The sequence below is a fragment of the Corvus cornix genome, chromosome 2, assembly GCF_000738735.6.
Source record: "Corvus cornix cornix isolate S_Up_H32 chromosome 2, ASM73873v5, whole genome shotgun sequence".
NCBI lineage: Eukaryota > Metazoa > Chordata > Aves > Passeriformes > Corvidae > Corvus > Corvus cornix.
This window is the reverse complement of record NC_046333.1, coordinates 154,239,034-154,259,141: the sequence shown is the minus strand read 5'-3', so window position 1 is coordinate 154,259,141 and position 20,108 is coordinate 154,239,034. Positions and strand designations below refer to the sequence as shown.

The following is a 20,108-nucleotide window of genomic DNA, read 5'->3' as shown; positions in this document are numbered from 1 at the left end:
TGTGTGACTGCCGGGGAGTGGGGGGGACGTGGGGTCCCCCTGGGGCTGCCGGGATAAACAGGGGCAGGAGCAGAGCAAATACTGACGTGGCAGGATGTGGCTGCCGAGCCCCGCCTGTGCCCCTGCCCGCACCCGTGCCCATACACCTGCTCGTCCCCTGCCCGACCCTGCCTGTGCCTCTGCCGGCAGCCGGGCAGTGCGGGATGCTCGGGCGAGCGTGGAGGTGCCGTGCCCGGCTCAGGGCCCCCCCGGTCTCAGGGATCCCCGGGCTCACGGTCCTCTCCCGAGCTCAGGGACACCCGCGGCTCAGGGTCCCTCCCAAGCTCAGGGTGCCCCTCTCAAGCTCAGAGACCCCCGCAGCTCAGTGTCCCCCTCCCCCTGGGCTCAAGGATCCCCGCGGCTCAGGGTCCCGTCCAAGCCCAAGGACCCCCGCGGCTCAGGGACACCCTCCGGCTCAGGGTCCCCCCGGGCACTCCATGGGGCCGGTCCCGGGGCGGGGCGGGGCGGGACCCGCGGGGGTTCCCACGCAGGAACCGGCCGGGTGGGTCGGGGCGGGAGGGGGAAGGGGGAGGCGGGTCCGGCTGTGCCCCCCCCCGGGCGGGCGCCGGGGCCGGGGAGGGGCCGCTGGTGAGTCAGGGCTGGGCCTGGGGCCCCCCCTGACCCCCCCCGACCGGGGGTGGAGCTGCAGCCGCTCCCGCCGCCGTGCCGGCAGCCAGCGCCGCGCCGTGTCGGATCGCGCCGGGACGTGCCGGGCCATACGGGGCTGTACTGGACTGTACTGGGCTGTGCCAGGCCATACCGAGCCGAACTGGACCATACTGGGCTGGGCTGGACCACACCGAGCCGTGTTGGGCCGTACTGGGCTGTACTGGACCATATTGAGCAGGGCTGTGCTGGGCCATACTGGGCTGTGCTGGGCCATACTGGGCTGTACTGGACCACCCTGGGCTGTACCATACGGAGCTGTACTGGACTCTGCTGAGCTGTGCTGGGTGAGACGTGACCGAGCCCTGTGGCCTGTGCCGTGTGCCGTGGCCTGTGCCGTGCCGCCCGCACCATGGTGGCGGGGATGCTGATGCCGCTGGAGCGGCTGCGCTCCATCCTGGAGCTGCTGTTTCGCGAGGGTGTTCTTGGTCGGGGGAGCGGGACGGGTGCCCCCGGCGCACCCACCCGCAGCTGCCGCGTGGCCAACGTGGCAGGTCCGGCGTGCCATGGCCTCGCTGCGTCCCGCGGCCTCGTGCGCCAAACGGCCGCCTGGCGACACCTCTACTTGGTACCTGACGGACGCCGGCATCGCCCACCTGCGCCAGTACCTGCGCCTGCCCGCCGGACGTCGTCCCGCGCTCCCTGCAGCGCGTCCCCCGCCCCGCCGCCCCCCGCCCCGAGGTCCCGCCGCGCCACCGCCACCGCCGGCACCCAGCGGGCACGTCCTGCTGGCGGTGACCGCCTCTACCGCAGGAAGGACGAGGGCGAGGGGCACGTGGAACCCGTTGCCGTCACCGCAGGGCAGGGGGGTGTCCCAGCCGCCCCCCCCAGCCCAGCCCGCCCACAGGGACCAATCAGCGCCCCGGGTGCTCCTGATGCTCTCGTGATGGGGGGTGCTCGAGCCCCCCTGCTCCCAGGGGAGGTCTGGGGACAAATTCTTGAGCCCCCCTTACCCCCCTCTCTTCCTGGCCAAGGGATGGGGGTGGTGGGTACCTGCAGGCCCCTGAGCTGTCAGAGGAGGGAGGGAGGGCTCTCTGGGGGGCTCCTCGCCGTGCCCCCCCGACCCCATGGGGACCCTGTGGGCTGGGAGTGGTCCCTGGTGGATCGGGGGGGGGCCGGTGGTGTACTCAGGTGGCTTCCCGGGGTCCCCAAAGAGGCCGGGTGGGTGACGGGGCCTGGGCGCTGCAGGGGTGTCATTGCTCCACCATGATGGGGAGGGGGCTGTGCCATGGGGAAGCTGGGGCTGTGCTGAGGGGCGCCGTGCTGCGGGGGGGGATGTGCTGCGGGGTGCCCGTGCTGTGGGGAGCAGCGCTTTAGGGGGCCATGGCGGGGGGGACATTCCGTGGGCACTTTGCGCCCCGAGATCCCCACTGGGCCCAGGGTGGGTCGGACAGACGGCGGCAGCTGGGGCGGGCAGTGCTGGTGGGGAGGGGGCTGCGGCTGCGGGGGGGGGTCCCAACCCCGCCTCCCTGGCGATACGCGATCCCGACACACGATCGGCGGCAGCTGGACCCGGCGGGGTGCGGGGCGTCCGGTGTCCCACCCCCCCGGGCGGGCAGCTGTGGTGTCGCTCCGAGGCGGCGGTGAGGGCCCCCCCCCGATCCCCCCGGGCTGTGAGTCAGCCGTGGCCGTGGGCAGCCGCCTCCGGTCCAAGTTTCCAGCCTGGAGGCGCCGAGCTCGGTCCCTGCCAGCGCCGTGAGTCACCGGCCGGCGGGGGGGCCGGGCCCGCGGCGCTGCTGCCCCGTGGGTGCTGGTCCTGCGCGGGCAGCACCCACGTCCCGTGGGAGCGGGGGGCGTTCCGCCGAGCTCTGGCCCGGGAGTCACATCTCGCGCTGGGCTCCGGGGCTTCGGTCGCTGCCCGACCCTCGCGTGGGGCGCGATCGCGGAGCCCCGGCCGTCCCGTCCAGTCCCGCCGTGCCAGCGGATCCGGCTCCAGGCTTTCCCTCCGCCCCGGGAGCCGCTGCCGGAAAACCCGGCCTGGAGTTCCGGCTTGAGGGGACGGAGTCGCGCCGGCGGCGGGGAGTTGCGGGGTCCCCGCGGGGCGGAGGGGATCCCGGTAGCCCCCAGCGGCCCCATTTCCCCCCCAGCCCGGCGGGCCGGCCTCCTTCGGCGGCGGGGCCGTGCCGAGACCCTTAGTCCCGATGTCACGGCGACCCCCGAGGTGTCGGCCTGGTGACCCGCCCCGGTGCCGGGGGGTCCGGGGTCCTGGGGCGCCGCCGCGGTCACTCCGTCCCGCCCCTACCCGTGTCATGTTCTAACTCGGGCTCGGTGACGGGCCCCGGTTATTTATATCGGCGCCCGCTCCCTGCCCGCCCCCCCCGCCCCCGCCGCCACCGGCGGAGCCGCGCTGCGCCCTCGCTCCGCGCTCCGCACCTGTCCGCACCCTGTCCGCACCTGCCCGCACCCTGCCTGCCCATGAAGGTCGTACCGGGTGGGTGAGACCGGTGGGGCTGCGGAAAGGACGGGGACGGGGGGGCTGGCGCCGCCGGGGCGCGTTGTCCCGGGATATAAAAAGCCGGGATGAAGGGGACACTCCGGGGGGGGGGAACACGGGAGGGGGGGGTCACAGGGGGCCCTGCCGGTGCGGCGGGCAGGAGGCGTCTCCGCGCCGCGGTTCGGGAGGGGTTAAGGCGGAGCGGGCGCTGCCCCGTGGGGGCGGGCGCTGGTCCGTCCCTGACCCGCCGAGCCCGGCCGGTGCCGAGCCCGTCCCGTGTCCCGCATGGAGGACACCGGGTCCCTGTTCCCATCGCTGGTTGCAGCGGGACACGCAGCATCCCTCGCCCTGGTCTGGTACTGGCGGCGGCAGGGACGAGCCGGGGGCACCGGTGAGTTCGGCTCCGCTCAGCCCCCCCGCGCTTCGCTCGGCTCGGCCCCTCGCCCCGCCCACCGGCCCCGGGAAGGGGGAGCCACACGACACCTGCAGCCCGCTGGGTCCCGTGTGGGGGTCCTGGGGGATTTAGGGGGGACCCACCCACGGTGGGTGGGGGACAAGGGGACAGACCTGCTGGCCTGAGTTCTGGGGGGCTTCACCTGTCATGGGGGAGCATCCTGGTGGGAGCGGTACCCAAGCGGTGGGAGCGGTACCCAAGGGTGACTCAGCACTGATAGAGTGTGGCCCCCCAGTGCCCCCTCCCGTGCTCCCCCGCTCCACTCTGACGCTTTTACGAGTGGAGGTCCCGACAGGAGCTTCCTGGCACTGGGCTGGCTGCCCAAACCCTTCCCAGCATCCTCATCCCGAGGCATGAAGCTGCCAAATATTTTGGGGTCGGGTATCTGGTGACGGGGGGGGGGGGGGCGGAAAGGGCCGGGAGGATGCCGGTGTCTGAGGGTCCCACGAGACCCCCACACGCCCCTCCGGCGCGGCCGCAGCCACCCGCATCCCAGCTACCGGGGCTCTGCCGGCGGCCCCGGCCCTCCCCCCCGGCGCTTTCCAGGGCGTTGGCTGCGGCTTCCGTCGATCTGTGTGCGGCACTGGGCACCGTCACGCCGGGATGGCTCCGCTCCCGCGGCCGCCGCGCTTGGAATCCACCACCAGTCCCGCGGCCGGTGGGAGCCACGGTGGCCGCTGCCGTTGCCGGTGTCAGATAAGGCGGGCAGGGCACCTTGGCCGGGCCGGAGCCCCCGCTGCTCGCAGCCGGGGGGGCCGCTGTCCCTGGCGCCGGTCCAGTCCGAAGGACACTCCCAAGGTCGCACCTGCCGGGGCCCATCATCCCGCTGCGCTGTGCCACGCCGCGACCCCCCCGAGCTGGGAGCTCCCGGGGGGCTCCGGCAGCACCGGCTGCTCTCGGTGGTGCTGAGGGCTGCGTTTCTGCAGTCCCTTCGGGGCTCGGGGCTGTGCCACCGGTGGTCCCCGTGCTCGGTGGCGCCACGCCGGGGCAGTGGGCTTGGTTTTGAGCGCTGTTCCTGGAACCCTCGTGGCGGGGGAAGGGGCTGCCCGGTGCCAACAAGGGGCTGCCCGGTGTCCGCGGGGGGCTGCCCGATGCCCACGAAGGGGCTGCCCGGTGTCCGCGGGGGCTGCCCGATGCCCTTGGGGGCTGCCCGGTGCACGTGAGGGGCTGTACCAGCTGCTCTTGGTGTCACTTGTGGCACAGTGTCAAGGCAGGTGTTTTCGGGGGACACCACAGCCCAGCCGGGACTCCCGTCCTTGTCTGCATCCCATGCCGGGCTGGGGGGCAGAGGGCTGGGGAAGCTCGGGGGGTGAGGCAGAGCTTGGCAGCCTGGGGGTGGCGCCGGCTGGTTTTGGCACCAGGATGCCGCTGTTTGTTTGGCCCCGCTCCGGTTTCCAAGGCTGCCAGAGACGTGGCGGCAGTGGGCGGGTGGGGGCCCCAGAGGTTTGGGAACCCCCCCCGTGTCCCCCTTTCCGCTCCACTCAGCTTTTCCACCGTGCTGGTGGCTCTGGCTGTGCCAGGCCGGGAGGGTTGTTGGATGCTGCTTCTGGCCGCAGCTATGACTCACCAGTCTCGAGGGGCTGTGGCTGGCAACCACCGGCATCCCTGGCGCAGCCCCCCCCGACACGGCCCCCGCCCCGCGGCACTGCCTCTGGCAGCCCTGGGGAAACTCTTCCCGCCACTGTCCCACGTCCTGCGCGGTGGAGCCGTGGGAAGCGTCCCAGAGCCCTGGGAAGCGCGTTGGAGCCGTGGGAAGTGTGTTGGAGCCGTGGCAGCGTGCGGGAAGCGTGGCGGGCGTGGCAGGCGCATCCCACGGGACACGTGTCCCGTTCCAGGCGGTGTTCCCCACTCGCCAGCTGCTATCGCCCTGGCTTGGCCCCCCGCCCCCGGCTCCTTATCTCCGCAGCACAGATGGGACGCTGCCGCTGCCGTGGGGCTGAGCCGTGGGTCGGCACCGTGCCATGCCGTGCCGTGCCAGTCCCAGCCCCCACTCCTGGGCCTTGCTGCTGACCTGGTTCATCCTGGCTGGCTTGTGCCATGTTGGGTTTTAACACTAGATTCCCTGAGACATCCCTGAGACTCCCCCGGAGACCCCCGTGCTCCCCGCAGCAGAGATGTGCCTTGCTCCAGCAGACCCCTCAACACCCAGGGTGCTGACACGGGCTGCAGCCGACCTCAAAACGCTCCAGTGCCTCGCTGACCTGATCCTGTGCCGTACCGTGCCATGCCTGTGCCAGGCCATGCCCATGCCGTGCCCGTGCCTGGTGGTTCGAGCCTCTCCAGCTTTGTCCCAGCTGCTCGCTGCGCCCTGCCCACAGCCGTGCGGGATTGGGGGTCCCAGCAGAGTGGCCGGGGTTGGGCTCCACGCTGCCCAGGAGCAGGAGGAGCCGGGCTGGCGGAGGCCGTGGGCTGTGTGAGTCACTGACCGCTCTCTGGCCGCGCTCCGGGCGCGGATTCCGCTGCACTCCCACCAGACGCGGCCGGACGTGGAGCGGGGCGCGGGGCGCCGGGCCAGGACGCGCGATGGGCTTCTCGCTCTGCTGTTGTTGCTGCTGCGGGCCAGGAGAAGGTGACCGACCTGCGCGCGGGGGGTTGGGGGCATCGGGATGCCGTGGCATCCCCCAGGACCCCGTTCCCGCCGGCCCTTCCCAGCACAAACAGGTCCGGCCCTGCGTGTGCTGGCGGGCTCGCCCGGCCGCGGGGCGGGGGCAGTGGGACGCGGCGTTGAGCACAGGGGGTCCCGGCAGCTTGGGGACCGGTACGGTGGGGACCCACCGGAAAACACGCTGAGGGCTCCCCTTGGCACATGGACCCCTGTGGAGCCTGTGGGGAGAAGAAGTCGGGAGGAATGAGTGCTGGAGTAAGCGGTTCGCGGTGCCCCCACTCCTGGGAGCTGTGTGTGTGTGGAGGGGCCAGGACGCGGGTGCTGGAGATGTCGGGGTGCCCCGTGGCTGCAGTACTGGGTGGTCCTGGGGGCACCGGGTGGAGGGGTGAGGATGGGGGGGAAAGGGGAGTTCTGGGTGTGTGGGGTGCAGAGACCCAGCACCGGGGTCCTGAGTGCAAGAGGGGGTGTCCCGTCTGGAGATCCCCCCGGGCTGTGGGGTGGAGTTTCCCCTCGGGTCCCCCTGGGTTGCAGGGACGGGGTGTCGTCCCCGGATCGCTCCGGTTTCCCCGGGTGCTGCGGGCGGTGGCGCAGCCGGGGCCGCCGGGGGAGGGCGGGGCGGAGCGGGGCGGGTCCCGCCCGTTTTCTCCCCCCCCGCCCGTCCCGTCCGCCCGGTGCCGCTGGTCGGTCCCGGCCGTGGGTCCGTCCGTCCGTCGGTCGGTGGATGGTGGGTCCCGTCCAGTCCCATCCGGTGGAACGGCGCGGCCATGTCGGGCCCCGGTCCCGGTGGGGACTGGCTGAGCGGCAGCTCCGGGCCCGAGAGACGACGGTACCTGAGCGCCCGGCTCTGCTGCACGGGTGACCGAGGGGAGAGGGGCCGGGGGGGCGCGGGGGAGGGAGTGGAGGGGTCCTGAGACGGAAAGGGGGTGCGGGGGGCTCGCGGCGGGACGGGGGCCCCGGGAGCGGCGGGAGGGCGGGGGGACGGGGAAGGGCGGGGTATGCGCGGAACCCCCACTTGAGCAACGCCCCCTCTGTGACCCCGCCCTCAGGGCCAGGGTTAGCTGCGCTGAGTTTGGGGCGGGCTCAGCCGGGAGGGTGTGAAAGTGTAAATGTGTGCGTATTTGTGTGTGTGTGTGCGCTGGTACGCGTCTGCTCAGGTGTGCACCAGCGAACGCTCGTGTGCGTACGCCCGTGTGTGTGTCCGTGCACTCGAGTGCGTAGAGGTGTGCATGCGAGCGTGTGTGAGTGTGAACGATGCTGCACGTGTGTCTGTCCGGGGGCTGTGTGTGTGTAAGTGAGCTGCTGCACACTCATGCTTGTGTGTGTGTGTGCGCACACCTGTATGTGCCAGTGCACACGTGTGTGTGAACATGTGCCCACCTCGGCGGGCCAGTGCACGCGTGTGTCAGTGTGCACGTGTGCGTGTGTGTGCGCACCCGTGTGTCCTGCTGCACTGATGTGTTCTGTGCGTGTGTGGTGTGTTTGTGTGCCTCTGCACACTCACGTGTGTGCGTGTGTGCACCCCGTATGCGTGTGCCTGTGTCTGTGTGTGCACGCCGTGTGTCTGTCTCAGCTCAGCTCCCCGTGCCCACCCACCCTGGGGTGCTCCCACACCGCGTGGGAATCCCTGGTGCTGACCCTCTTCCCGGTGCTGTCCCTTCGCCCCCAGGTCCTGACTCTCCCCCGGTGCCAACACCCCGCTCGCTGCCGGCGGCCTCAGACCCCGCCGCCTCCCGGCCCTCCCTGGCGTGGGGCTCGAGGTCTCCCCCAGCCCTGGTGCGGCCGGGCCGGTGCCGGGAGCCCTCGCAGTGATTTGCTGCCCCGTTGTCCTGGCCTGGTGCGTGGCGGTGTCACCTGGGTGTCACCGCAGCGCTGGGTACAGCCCCGGTGCCGGCAGCGCCCGTTCTGTGCCCGCGGCCGCGGATGCCGCAGGGTGCGGGTGCCCGGCGCAGTGTCGAGGTGGGGGCGGCTCGGCGGGTCCCGGGGGCTCCCTCGGAGCCCGGAGGGCGAGAGACGCCGTGGGAGGGAGCCAGGCCGGCCCGGTAGCGTCGGCACCCGCGGGCGAGGCTGAGGCGCTCCTGCCCGGCCGGCCCGGCTGGCCCGGGAGCCGCCGGAGCCGGGAGCTGCCAGGGCCGGGAGCCGCCAGGGCCGGGAGCCGGGCGCCGCCTGCCCGGGAGCCGCCGGGGACGGTGCCAGGAGCCGCCCCGTCAGGTCTTCAAAGCGCCCGCTCTGACGCCGCCGCGTCCTCCCGGTCGGTACCTGCCGGAGCCGGGGTGCCGCAGCCGGGGGTGCCGGTGCTGGCGGTGCTGGAGCGGCGGTGCCGGAGCGGCGGTGCCGTCCCGCCCCTCACCCTGGAGCGATCTCAGGCTCTCGGTCGCGGCTCAGAACCCGCCGGCCCTGGCCCCGGCCCCGGCCCCGGCTCGGCACGTCGGGGGCGGTTCGGCCGGTGAGAGCGCGGTGCCAGGGCAGAGAGGTGCCACCCTTGTCACCGCCGTGGCAGTGTCACCGCCGCGTCCCTCTCCCGCCCGGTGGCACCTTCGGCCGTGTCGCGGTAGCCGCGGCTCCGGGGTGCCCCTGCCTCCCCGACGTGCGTCAGCAGGGCTCCCACCGCGCTCCGGGCGCCAGATGTGCCTGTGCCAGATGCGCTCTCGGCGGAAAAATGTGCGTGCCGGGGCTGGGGCCGGGCCGGTGCCGCCCGCATTCCGCGGCGGCCGCGCTGGCTCTGCCCCAGCGGGCATCGGGCCGGCCGCCGCTGCCGCTCCCTGACGGGCCCCTGTACCCACAGAGTGTCACAGGTGGGTGTCAGGGGTGGGTGTCACGAGTGGGCGGGGGCCGGCGGGGCTCCCCGTGGCGCCGCGGGCGCGCGGTTGGACCGTGAGTCACCATGAGACGCGGCCACGGCCCCGTGTCCTTGGACTCCACACTGGGGACGGGCAATGCCCGCCGCTGCAGAAAGGGGCTGTTGGGGCGCAGACTTGGGCGTTAGGGTGCAGACATGGGTGTTGGGGTGCAGACGTGGGTATTGGGGTGTTGGCTGTGCCAGGCTGGCAGCGCTCAGGGCACCCGCAGCTGCACTTTCCCCAGCAGCTGCCACCCCTGCCGTGGATGGCGTGGGTGATGTTGGTGACATGGGTGCTGCGATGGGCAGGACTGACAGGTCCCTGTCACCCCAACTGGCTGCGGATTCTCAGCCTGGGCCAGCCACCCCAAGGAGGGATGCAGCACCCAGTGGGGCACAACCCCTGCATCTGCCCTGTGGTCCCCACAACCGACATTGTCACACGTTGGGGGAGTGCGGTGGGAGAAGAATCCCTGGGGAGGGGGGATTCCTACAGTGCTGCCAATTCCCCCACCCGATGCGAGAGCCCGTGGGGCCTGTGGGGCACAGGGCAGGGTGTGGGTGCTGTCCTGGGGGGCTTGTCAGGAGCGGAGCCGCTGGAGGGGCTGGTGTGTGCAAGGGGAACCCGGGGGAGTCTGTGGGGCTCAGTCCCACATCCTGGGGATCCTGCAGCCCAGGGGATTGTGACTCTGAACCCCTCAAGACAGGCCCCAGGGGTCAGCCCCTCAAATGTGGGACCTGGGACCGGGGCTGGTGAACCTGGGGGGCTTGAACCCCAGGTGGGGGGAGCAGGGATCCTACTGTGTCCGGCCGTGTGCTGGGGTTTCTGGGGTGGTCCCTGGGCTGTGGGACCAGGTGGTGCCAAAACCCCCACAGGGACTGAAGGCCCCAGTTGGGGGCTGGGATGCTAGGGAGCCCCTGACCATGGGGCCAGAGGGGTTCTGGGGACCCTCTGTGGTGGGTTAGGAGGGTCTTGAGATGGAAACCTGGGTGACCTGGGTCTCTGAAGCTTGGAAACCTGGTGGTCCTGAGGTGTGGTGACTGGGGGTCCAACAGCCCCAGGCTGTGGGTCCCACCCTCCTGGACTTGTGGACCTGGGGGTCCCAAGGCCCCGAGGTGTAGGGCAGGGGGTTTGGCTGCCCTGGGTGAGGGGGTGAGCGGTTTCTAAGCACCCCGGTCTTCAAGAACGAGGGTCCCGCTCCCTGCGCTTGCAGATCCGGGGGTCTCACGGCCCCATGTGTGGGACTGGGGGTGCCGGCTCTCCATGGGGTGCCCCATAGCTGGTCTGTGGGTCCATGTCCCATCCCGGCTGCAGGCGCAGGAAAGGAAGGGTTAAAGCTCGGGAGTTTCCTGTGGGCAGGGTCGGGGCGTGGGGCGGGGGAGAGAGCCCCGTCTCCTCCCCGGGCCGCCCCACTCGCGGCGGGACCGGCGGCGGAGCGGGAGAGGAGAGCGGCTGTGTTGGGGCTCAGCATGTCCCGGCCGCGGCGCAGCTCGGAAGAGGCTCCGGCGGTGACCGCCCGAACGGGCTCTGAGGACAACCTGTACCTGGCCGTGCTGCGGGCGGCCGAGGGCCGCAAAGGTACCGCGCCATTGCATCCCCCAGCCGGGGCGGTGTCCCCAGAGCAGGCTGCGGGGCAGACCCCCGTACCAGGGCGGCGTCCCTGGGGGACACCCCCGTGCCCATGGGTCCGTGTCCCGGGGCCGTGGGGTAACCCTCCACACCAGAGCGGTGTCCCTGGGGCAGAGCGCCGTGCCGGGGCGGTGTCTCCAGATGGTTCTACCCAGGGCAGGCTGTGGGTCTGACCCGCCACGCCGGGGCGAGGTCTCCGGCCAGGCTGTGGGGCAGACCCCCATGCTGGGGCGGTGTCTGCGGGACGGGTTTTGGGGCAGACTGGGGCAGACCCCACGCCGCCGCCCAGCTCCATCCCCGGTGCCCGCGGTCGCTTCCTGCCACGCCCTGCCTGGCCGCCCGACCTGGCCGCGGCGCTCATTCTGCCGCCGCCGCGGGGTGGGCGCCGCTCTGGGGACCCCTTGAGTGTCAATGTTGTGGGCGCGGATGCCGGGGTATGGTGTCGGTGCCCCCGCTCGGCGCGCACTGTGCCCCACGTTTCCTTCCTTCCTTCCTTCCTTCCTTCTTCTCGCACCGTGGCCACTCCCGGCCCGGCACGCCCTGGCTGGGCCGCTGAGCGCCCGTGGGCCCGCGGGGCGATTCGGGCCGTGCAGCATCCCCGGGTGCTCTCTCGGGCGGGGGATGTTGGTTGTGCGGCGCTGGGTGCTGCGTGGGCAGATCCCGGCACGCTCCGGCAGGGCAAGACCCAGCATGCGGCGCCCGGCTCGCCACGGCGAGGGCAGGGGGGCGTTGAGGCTGACGCGGCACCAGTGGCATCGCCCCATGTGCGTGGGGTGTCCCTTCTGTCTCTGACCCCTCTTGGGCATCAGGCTGGGTCTGGCACTGGCGGTGACACTGAGGCCCACAGGGAGCGGGGACAGGAGAGCGGGTGCTGGCAGTGGAGCGCAGGGCACTGGGGGGGTTAGCAGGGCCCAGGGCAGTGGGTGCTGGTAGCGGGTGCTGGGGAGCTGGGTCCGGCGTGATCCCAGGTTCCCATCCCAATGTGTCACCATTCCCATCCCATCCCATCCCCTAATGACAGGGCAGCGGGCAGGGAGTGCCGTGACTCACTGTGGCCCTGTTGGCCCTGTGCCCACAAAGAAGGGTGTCCTGGGGGTGTGGGGTGTCCCGGGGTGTCCCACGGCTCTGGCAGTGCAGACGGTGCGTGGGCTCATCTCGATCCCATACATGTCCCACCAGGGCCCTGCCTGTGGGGCCAGGGCTGTGCCGGGGTTGTGCCAGGACAAACACCCCGTGGCCTTGTCTCTGTACCATACCGGTCCCACTCAGTCAGTGCCCACTGAGGCCGGGGCAGTGCTGGGGCTCCTTGCCGCAGTGCCAGGGGGCTCAGGGTTGGGTGGGCACCTCCTGCTCTGAGCAGTCACAGAGACACAGAATATTCTGAGGTGAAAGGAGTTCCACAAGGATCACCAAGTCCAACTCTTAATTTGTCCATACTGGGGTTGAACCTGCAGCCAGTTCTGGCCAGCTGATCTAACCTCAGTGCTCAGCGCTGAAGTGCTGCTGGGTGCTGGCGGGTGCTGGCATCGTGCTGGCACGCTGGGGCCAATCCCCGTTAGCTGTTTCCTTTCCCCACACCCCGTGACTCACTGTGGTTCCCCAGAGCTGTTGGCTCATCGTTTCCTGCGCCAGCCATGCCCTGCGGTGCCACCGGCGGGGTCTGTTTTTTGCCATGCCGTGACCCTGGTGCCACTGGCTCACCTGTCCTTCTCGTCTCTTGCAGATGAGCGAGATCGTGTCCAGAAGAAAACCTTCACCAAATGGGTCAACAAGCACCTTATCAAGGTATGGGCACCGCCAGTCCAGCGGGCACCACTGCCCCAGCAGTCCCCAGCCCCAGGCCCTGAAGCACCCCCAGCCACAGCCCCGTGTGCTGGTGTGGCCGAGGATGTGGCAGCGGAGGGTCCCTGGTGCCAGTGCCGGTGCTCTTGTGCCTCACCTGTGGCTGAGGCCTCTCAGCTGCTTCCATGGAGGGGTCTGCCCTTGCAGGCAGGATCTGCCCTCCTGCTGCCCTCCCATGTATGCCAGGAGGGAATGGTGCCCCTGGCACGTGGGGATGTGTCCTGTGCTTTGATGCCCTCAGTGCTGTCCCACTCCTGTCAGTGCCTATTCCCTGCCAGCGTGCTGGGCCCATGGCCGCAGGCAGAGCCCCACCTTGGCACCTGGCACACACTGGGACATGCCCCAGCCCCTGGGCCAATGTATCTCCACATGTCCCTGACCCTGCAGTGCCATCGTGGTGCCACCACGCTCTGCCCATCCTGGGTCCCCTCTCTGCTCTCTCCTAACTGCTCTCTTCTCTCTGCCCTGCGCAGCACTGGCGAGCAGAGGTAGGTCCTTCCTCTCTCTCTCTCTGTCCCACCGCGCTCTTCCTCTTTGCACACCCTCCTTTCCCCACGCTGGGAATGGACCCCTGGGGCTGCCGCTGTGGTAGGCAGTGGGTCTGACCCCTTCATGGTGGGCGGTGGGTCCAACCCAGCACGGTGGGCAGTGGATCTCTGTGCATGCCAGAGTGATGCCAGAGTGATGCTGGAGTGATGCTGGATCCATCCTGGCACGGGGGGAGCTGCTGTGTGTGTTTGGGCGGGACATGGCACTGGGGACAACAGCTGCACTTGGGGCTGTGTGTGAGCACCCGCTGTGCTGGGGGGTCACCGGGCGCCCACCCTGGTGTTGGCTGGCAGGGGTGGGGGATGCTCAGCTGCCCCCAGCCCCCTGAAACCGCTGTCCCCACAGGCGCAGCGCCATGTCAACGACCTGTACGAGGACCTGCGGGATGGGCACAACCTCATCTCGCTGCTGGAGGTGCTGTCGGGTGACACACTGGTAGGTGTCGCGCTGTCCTGCCCTGCACTGTTCCCTACTCCCCGCCACGTGCCGGTGCCCCTCTGCCGGCCGTCCTTATCCTCGTCCTCACCCTCGCTGCCTGCCTCTGTTCCCTCTCTTCCCGCTTGGCCGTCGGTCTGTCCCAGCGAGCCCAGAGTGCCCGCGCCCCCGCCTCTAACCTCTCTTTGCTTTGGTGCCCTCTCTGCTTCCTGGCGCCGGCCCCCGGCCCACCGCCGCCTTTGCCTCCTCCTTCTCCTTCCTCTCTCTGCTCCTCTCCGCTCGGCTCGGCCGGGGCAGCCCCGGGAGCGCGACGTCCTCCGGACCTTGCGGTTGGTGAGTGGTTCTGCTGTCAGCTCTTGGCATGGCCCCGCATGGCAACCACCGGCACAGAGCAGCGCCGAGCATGTCCCAGGACTGTCTGCATGCCATGTGCCCTATGCCGTGTGCCATGTGCCATGCCTGTCCCAGTGGTCCAGCCATGCGCCATGCCTGTCCCAGTGCCATCCTGGTGCTCTGGCTGCATGCTGTGCCTGTCCTGGTGCCCCCCAAGCTGAGTGCTGTGGGGGTGGGTTTCCCTGGGCCAGAACTCAGTGGCAGCAGCAAGAGAGAAGTCGTCTTCCACAAACAGCATGGCTGGGAGCAATCCCACCATGCTGGGTGTTGTCAGGCTGGAGCTGGACTGTGGCTCCTGGCACCACAGCAGGACGTGCTGCAGGCTCTGTGGAGTGGCTGGCCACCGTGGCCACCAGCTCCCTAGGTCTCATGCTAGGGCTGGCCGTGGCCCTGAGCGGCTGCAGGTCCATGTTGGCCCCCTTCTGTGGGATGGGGTGACCCTGGTCTGTTGCTGAGTGGCACGAGGGGGTTCATGGAGTCCCCAGCTCTCCCAGCAGCCAAAGCTGGGCTTAGCTGGTGAAATGTCGGCATTGTCATGGGGCAAGAACATGTGGGGGGTCTGCCTGGGCAGGACCCAGGGGATCCCAGCTGGAACCCACAAGTTTGGGGGGCACTCACCCAGCTTGGCAGTTCCTGGTCCTGCTGAGGGGACACTGGAACGTGGCAGGGAGCTGCATGGGGAGGGACCACGGTGGCCAGACATGCAGCACTGCCAGGACCGGGGTGCACTGGCACTGAGCCAGCACCAGTCCTGCCTGGGCAGTGGCTGCTATGCCCACACGTCGGGCACTCGGCTCCCCTCGGGATGGCTGTGATGGTCCCGGTGCTGCCGGGTGCGGCGTGGGAACAGCCTGTGCCGGCGGGTTCACGGGGGGGCATGGGGAGCGTCCCCACCCCTGCAGGGGCAAAGTGCGAGGGCGGGTGCCATCGGCATGCGCGGCGCTGGGAGGGCCGGATAGTGCCGGGCGTGGCGGGGGGCCGGGTGGCAGGACGGTGTCGTGGCATCTCGGTGGGCCATGGCCGTGGGGGGGGCCGGAGCTGTGGCGGCAGGACACGTCAGGGCTGCTGTGTCCAGTGTGGCTGCACTCACTGCCCTCCTCTCCCCCAGCCCCGGGAGAAAGGCCGGATGCGCTTCCACAAGCTGCAGAATGTCCAGATTGCCCTGAACTACCTGAAGCATCGGCAGGTGAGAATGGGGTGGGACCCCTGGGATGCCCGTAACCCCGGGGCCGTGCCGCCCTGCCCTGTGCCTGAGCCGCGCGTGTCCTGTGCTGCAGGTGAAGCTGGTGAACATCCGGAACGATGACATCGCCGATGGCAACCCCAAGCTCACACTGGGGCTCATCTGGACCATCATCCTCCACTTCCAGGTGAGCCTGGCAGGACGGGGATGGGGACAGTGGTACTGAGGGGCCAGGATTCCGTGGTGCTGGGGGCCTCCCCGGGCTGGTTTCATCCCCAGTGGGGCAGGAGCGGTGTCACTGGCAGCTGCCATGTAGCGACTGTCACTGTGCCCGTGCCGATGCCCGTGCTGGTGCCTGTGCCGGTTTCTGGAGTAACAGCTGTGTCCTGGCAGATCTCAGACATCCAGGTGACGGGGCAGTCAGAGGACATGACAGCCAAGGAGAAGCTGCTGCTGTGGTCACAGCGGATGGTGGAGGATTACCAGGGCCTCCGCTGTGACAACTTCACCACCAGCTGGCGGGACGGGCGCCTCTTCAATGCCATCATCCACCGGCACAGGTGGGTGCCACGGTGGTGCCGTGTGGTCCACGGGCAGGCGTGTGCTCACGGGGTGCCCATGCCGATCTCGCTCGGGGCGATGCGAGTGCGTGCTCCTGACGAGTCCTGGCCCATCGGCCTGTGCCGGCAGTGCCGTGCCCACCGCGGCGTGCCGGGGCACTGGCAGGCAGGTCCCCGCGGGTCCTGCTGGGACTGCTGCGTGCCTTTGGGGAGAGCAAATATGTGCAGGCCTGTGCCAGATGGGGGGAGTCACCTACACTGTGCCGTGTCACGGCTGTGCCGTGCTCTGAACCAGGTCACTGCCATGCTGAGCTTGTTCCCACCGTGGGGCCCCAAAGGGGGCCAAGCTGTCAGCCCCACAGGGGATTGGGGTGTCAGCCCCATGGGGGCCTGGAGCGCCAGCCCTGTGCAGGCTTGGGGTGCCCAATTCGCAGGATATGGGGGCTCTGACTGTGCCAGGGTTCCTACTGGGGACCGAGGGTATCCCCAGTTCCTCGTGTCCCTGTGCTGCCTGTGGGGGTCTCCCCTGCCACCGGTGCCCCTGGTGTGGGGTGTGGGGTCTGGGGTGGCCGGGCAGGAGTACAGGCAGAGGAGGCAGCCCTGGTGGCCCCAGGAAGGGGGGGACCTGCCCTCCTCGGGGTTTTGGGGTCCCCACAGCCCCACTGATCCCTGCTCATCCCCCACCCACAGGCCAATGCTGATCGACATGAGCCGGGTGTACCGCCAGAGCAACCTGGAGAACCTGGACCAGGCCTTCACCGTGGCCGAGCGGGATCTGGGGGTGACACGGCTGCTGGACCCCGAAGGTGCGGGCCGGGGTGAACTGGGAGGTCCCTCTAGGGAGCCCCATCCCTCCCCACCACGGAGTCCCCCTCCTGACCCCCTCCCTCCCTGCAGACGTGGATGTGGCGCAGCCAGACGAGAAGTCCATCATCACCTACGTGTCCTCGCTGTACGATGCCATGCCGCGCGTGCCCGAGGTGCAGGATGGTGTCAAGGCCAACGTGAGTTGGGGTGCTGGGGGTCACCGGTGCTGCTGCCCCCCACAGTGTCACTCCCTGCCCCACATGTGTCCCCCTCCCCAGGAGCTGCAGCTGCGCTGGCAGGAGTACTATGAGGTGGTGACGGGACTGCTGCAGTGGAGCCGGCAGCACTCGGCACTCTTCGAGGAGCGTCGCCTCCCTGCCAGCTACGAGGAGATTGAGGTGAGGCCAGCAGCACAGGCACGGGGGTGAGGACAGGAACAGTGCTGCTGGCCTGGCATGGGCATGGGGATGGACACAGAGGAAGGGACATGGACGGTGCTGCCACAGGGATGACCGACCCCAGGAGCCACTGATGGCTGGGGCAGCACGTGGCAGAGTCCTAGCTGGCCAGTGGCCCCGCTGTGGGTGGTTCATGCCCAGTGAAGGGTGCCAGCCAGCCAGCAGCCCCACCGTGGGTGGCTCATGTCCAGTGTGGCAGCATATAGCCAGCTGTGCCGTGCCGTGGGTCACCGTGGGACCTGGGTGCGGCGGTGGCACTGAGCCCTCACCGGTGCCACTCTGGGGGTCTGCAGGGTTTGGGGACTCAGAGCAGTGACAGAGCCGGGTGCCCCATGAGGGGGGGCCCCCTCTGACTCACCCTCCCTGGCTCTGCCGTGAGTCACTGCTGGCAAAGCCCTGCACGGCCACTTCCTTCCCGCCGGCTCTGCACACACGGAAAATTGGGGGGGGTGGGGGCAGGGCGGATGCTTGGGGAGGGGGCAGCAGCGGCCGGGGGTCCCCACTCAGCTGCCCCCACCCCCGGCAGATCCTCTGGCGCCAGTTCCTCAAGTTCAAGGAGACGGAGCTGCCGGCTCGGGAGGCTGACAAGAACCGCTCCAAAGCCATCTTCCAGGCTCTGGAGGTACCAGCCAAGGGCTGGGGAGGGGCTTGGAGGTGGGGTCCTGAGGGGGGGCGAGGGTCCTGGTGAGGGTGTTTGGGACCCCAAGGGGTGGGGAGCCTGAGGGGGAGACCCTGGGGTGGAGATCCTGGGGGTCTGGGGTCCTGAGTAGCCAGGGATCTTGAGAAGCTGGGGAGGGGTCCCAAGGGGATGATAGCCCTGCGGGGCTGGGGGCTTCGGGGGGTGTGGGGTGGATGATGGTCCTGGGGGCTGTGGGTCCCAGGGTGTCAGGGGTCTTGTGGGGTGGGTCCCAAGGGGATGAAGGGTGCCGGGGGTCCCGCGGCAGACCCCGGCCCGCCCCTTCGGGCAGTGTGTGACAATTGGGGTGTGCAGGGCGCGGTGCAGTCGGGACAGCTGAAGGTGCCCCCCGGGTACCACCCCCTGGACGTGGAGAAGGAGTGGGGGCGGCTGCACGTTGCTGTGCTGGAGCGGGAGAAGCTGCTGCGGGCAGAGGTTCGAGAGGCGAGTGGGGGGGCCGGGGGCGGGCAGGGCCGCGCTGGCATCCACACCCCCCTCCCGCTGCCAAACCGCGGGGCTGGGCCGGGGTGGGGTGTCCCGGCCCCCCGAGGGGGAACCACAGGGCTGTGAGTCACCGCTCCGGCTGGGAAGCCTCGGCGGCCGCCGGCCTCGAGAGCGGCACGGCACGGCACGGCACGGAGAGGGATGGGGGCAGGATCGGGGACAGGGGGGGTGGGGATGGGATGGGATGGTGGGATGGGGATTTGGATGGAGGTGGGGGGATGGGGAATGGGATGAGGGGCGGGATGGGGATTGAAATGGGATGGGATGTGGGGGATTGGGATTGAGACTGGAAGTGGGATGGGGGCAGGATGGGAATGGGGATGGGGAAAGCAAGATGGGGATTGGGAGCGGGATGGGGAGCAGGACAGGGAACAGGATGCAGCACGGGACAGGACCCATGCTGAGCATGGCCAGGACAGCTGCCCCCTGGGCAGGACCCCATCAGTGCTGACCATGTCCCTCTGTGTCCCTCCGTGTCCCCGCAGGCTGGAGCGGCTGCAGCGCGTGGTCACCAAGCTGCAGATGGAGTCAGGGCTCTGTGAGGAGCAGCTGAACCAGGCAGATGCTCTGCTGCAGGCGGTGAGTGCCGGTGGCACTGTGGCAGGGGCCCTGGTGGGACCAGTGCTGGCCACGCTGCTGGCCGTGGCCTTACTGTCCCTGCCCCCGCAGGACGTGCGGCTGCTGGCGGCTGGGAAGGCACCACAGAAGGCGGCAGAGGTGGAGCGGGACCTGGACAAGGCGGATGCCATGATCCGGCTGCTCTTCAATGATGTCCAGAGCCTCAAGGATGGGCGGCATCCCCAGGGCGAGCAGATGTACCGTCGGTACGGGTGTTGTGGGGGTCCCCACGGCTTGTCCCCGTGGCCCTGTGCTCCCAGAGACCTCCATGTCCCCCTTGTCCTTCCTGCCCCCCAAAGCCCTTCATGTCCCGTGTCCTCCATGCTGCCCATGCGCCCCACGTCTCCCATGCTCCCTGCACCCTGGCCACCCCTATGTCCCCTGTGCCCCCCAAAGCCCTGCAAAACCTCCTGGTACCCCCATGCCCTGCATGTCCCTCATGTCCCCTCAAAGCCCCCCATACTCTCTGTGGTCCTTGCACCCCCAAAAGCCCCCTGTGACCCCTGTAGACCCCAAATCTTCTCATGCCCCCAAAGCCTCCCATGTCCCCAAACTCCCCATGTTCGCTGTACTCCCTTGCAACACCTGTACACTCCAAAGCTCCTCATGACCCCGTAGTCCCCCATGCCCCCTGTGCCCCCTACTGACATTTCCCCCCCCCGCAGCGTGTACCGCCTGCACGAGCGCCTGGTGTCCATCCGCACTGAGTACAACCTGCGGCTCAAGTCGGGGGCGCCGGCGACAGCGGTGACGGCCATATCCGTGGCATCAGGGCAGCGGCGGCCAGAGCCGGACGAGGCTCCGCTGCGGTACCTGCAGGAGCTGCTGGCCTGGGTGGAGGAGAACCAGCGGCGTGTGGCCACAGCCGAGTGGGGCGCGGACCTGCCCACCGTGGAGACCCACCTGGGCGCCCACCGCGGGCTGCACTGTGCCATCGAGGAGTTCCGTGCCAAGGTGGAGCGGGCACGGGCTGATGAGGTGAGACCCCTGGGTGCTGGGGATCCCCAGGTTCTGGGGGTCCTCTGGGGTTGTTCCCACTCTGCTTCCAGGGGTCCCCCGGTTCTGTCCCCTCCCCTGCTCCTGAGCATTTCCTGTAGGACTGCCTTCAGTCTGTGCCTCAGGGTCCCCGAAGCACCATGGCCACCCCTCTTTCTGCTACTGGGGGTCCCCGAGGCCCCCAGAACTCACCCGCCTCTGCTCCTGGGGGTCTTTGAGGTGCCAGGGCTTTGCACAGACTGGTGGGGGGGGGGTTGGGGACAGCAGCCCATCCTGGCCCCCACAGCCCTCTGCCCCCAGCCCCCCAGGTCTCGGGGTGCCCTCACCGTGCCATGAGGGCATCCCCCGCAGCCCCTGCACTGCTGGTGTGGCCCCTCCACTGCCTTCCCCATGTGAGTCCCTGCTGTTACTCCTCCTCTTGTG

General features: G+C 69.8%; 1 protein-coding gene across 1 annotated transcript in view; it reads left to right on the top strand.

Moving 5' to 3' along the window:
- The window catches only part of PLEC (plectin), a 50,317-nt gene that overhangs the window by 9,785 nt on the left and 20,424 nt on the right, over positions 1-20,108 (top strand). Inside the window, 15 exon segments of the mRNA XM_039548850.1 lie at positions 12,388-12,449; positions 12,980-12,994; positions 13,401-13,490; positions 13,788-13,823; positions 14,992-15,069; positions 15,161-15,253; positions 15,460-15,626; positions 16,317-16,432; positions 16,524-16,630; positions 16,712-16,831; positions 17,418-17,513; positions 17,883-18,004; positions 18,551-18,650; positions 18,741-18,895; positions 19,355-19,667. Of these exon segments, the coding sequence (XP_039404784.1) occupies positions 12,388-12,449; positions 12,980-12,994; positions 13,401-13,490; positions 13,788-13,823; positions 14,992-15,069; positions 15,161-15,253; positions 15,460-15,626; positions 16,317-16,432; positions 16,524-16,630; positions 16,712-16,831; positions 17,418-17,513; positions 17,883-18,004; positions 18,551-18,650; positions 18,741-18,895; positions 19,355-19,667 (1,670 nt within the window).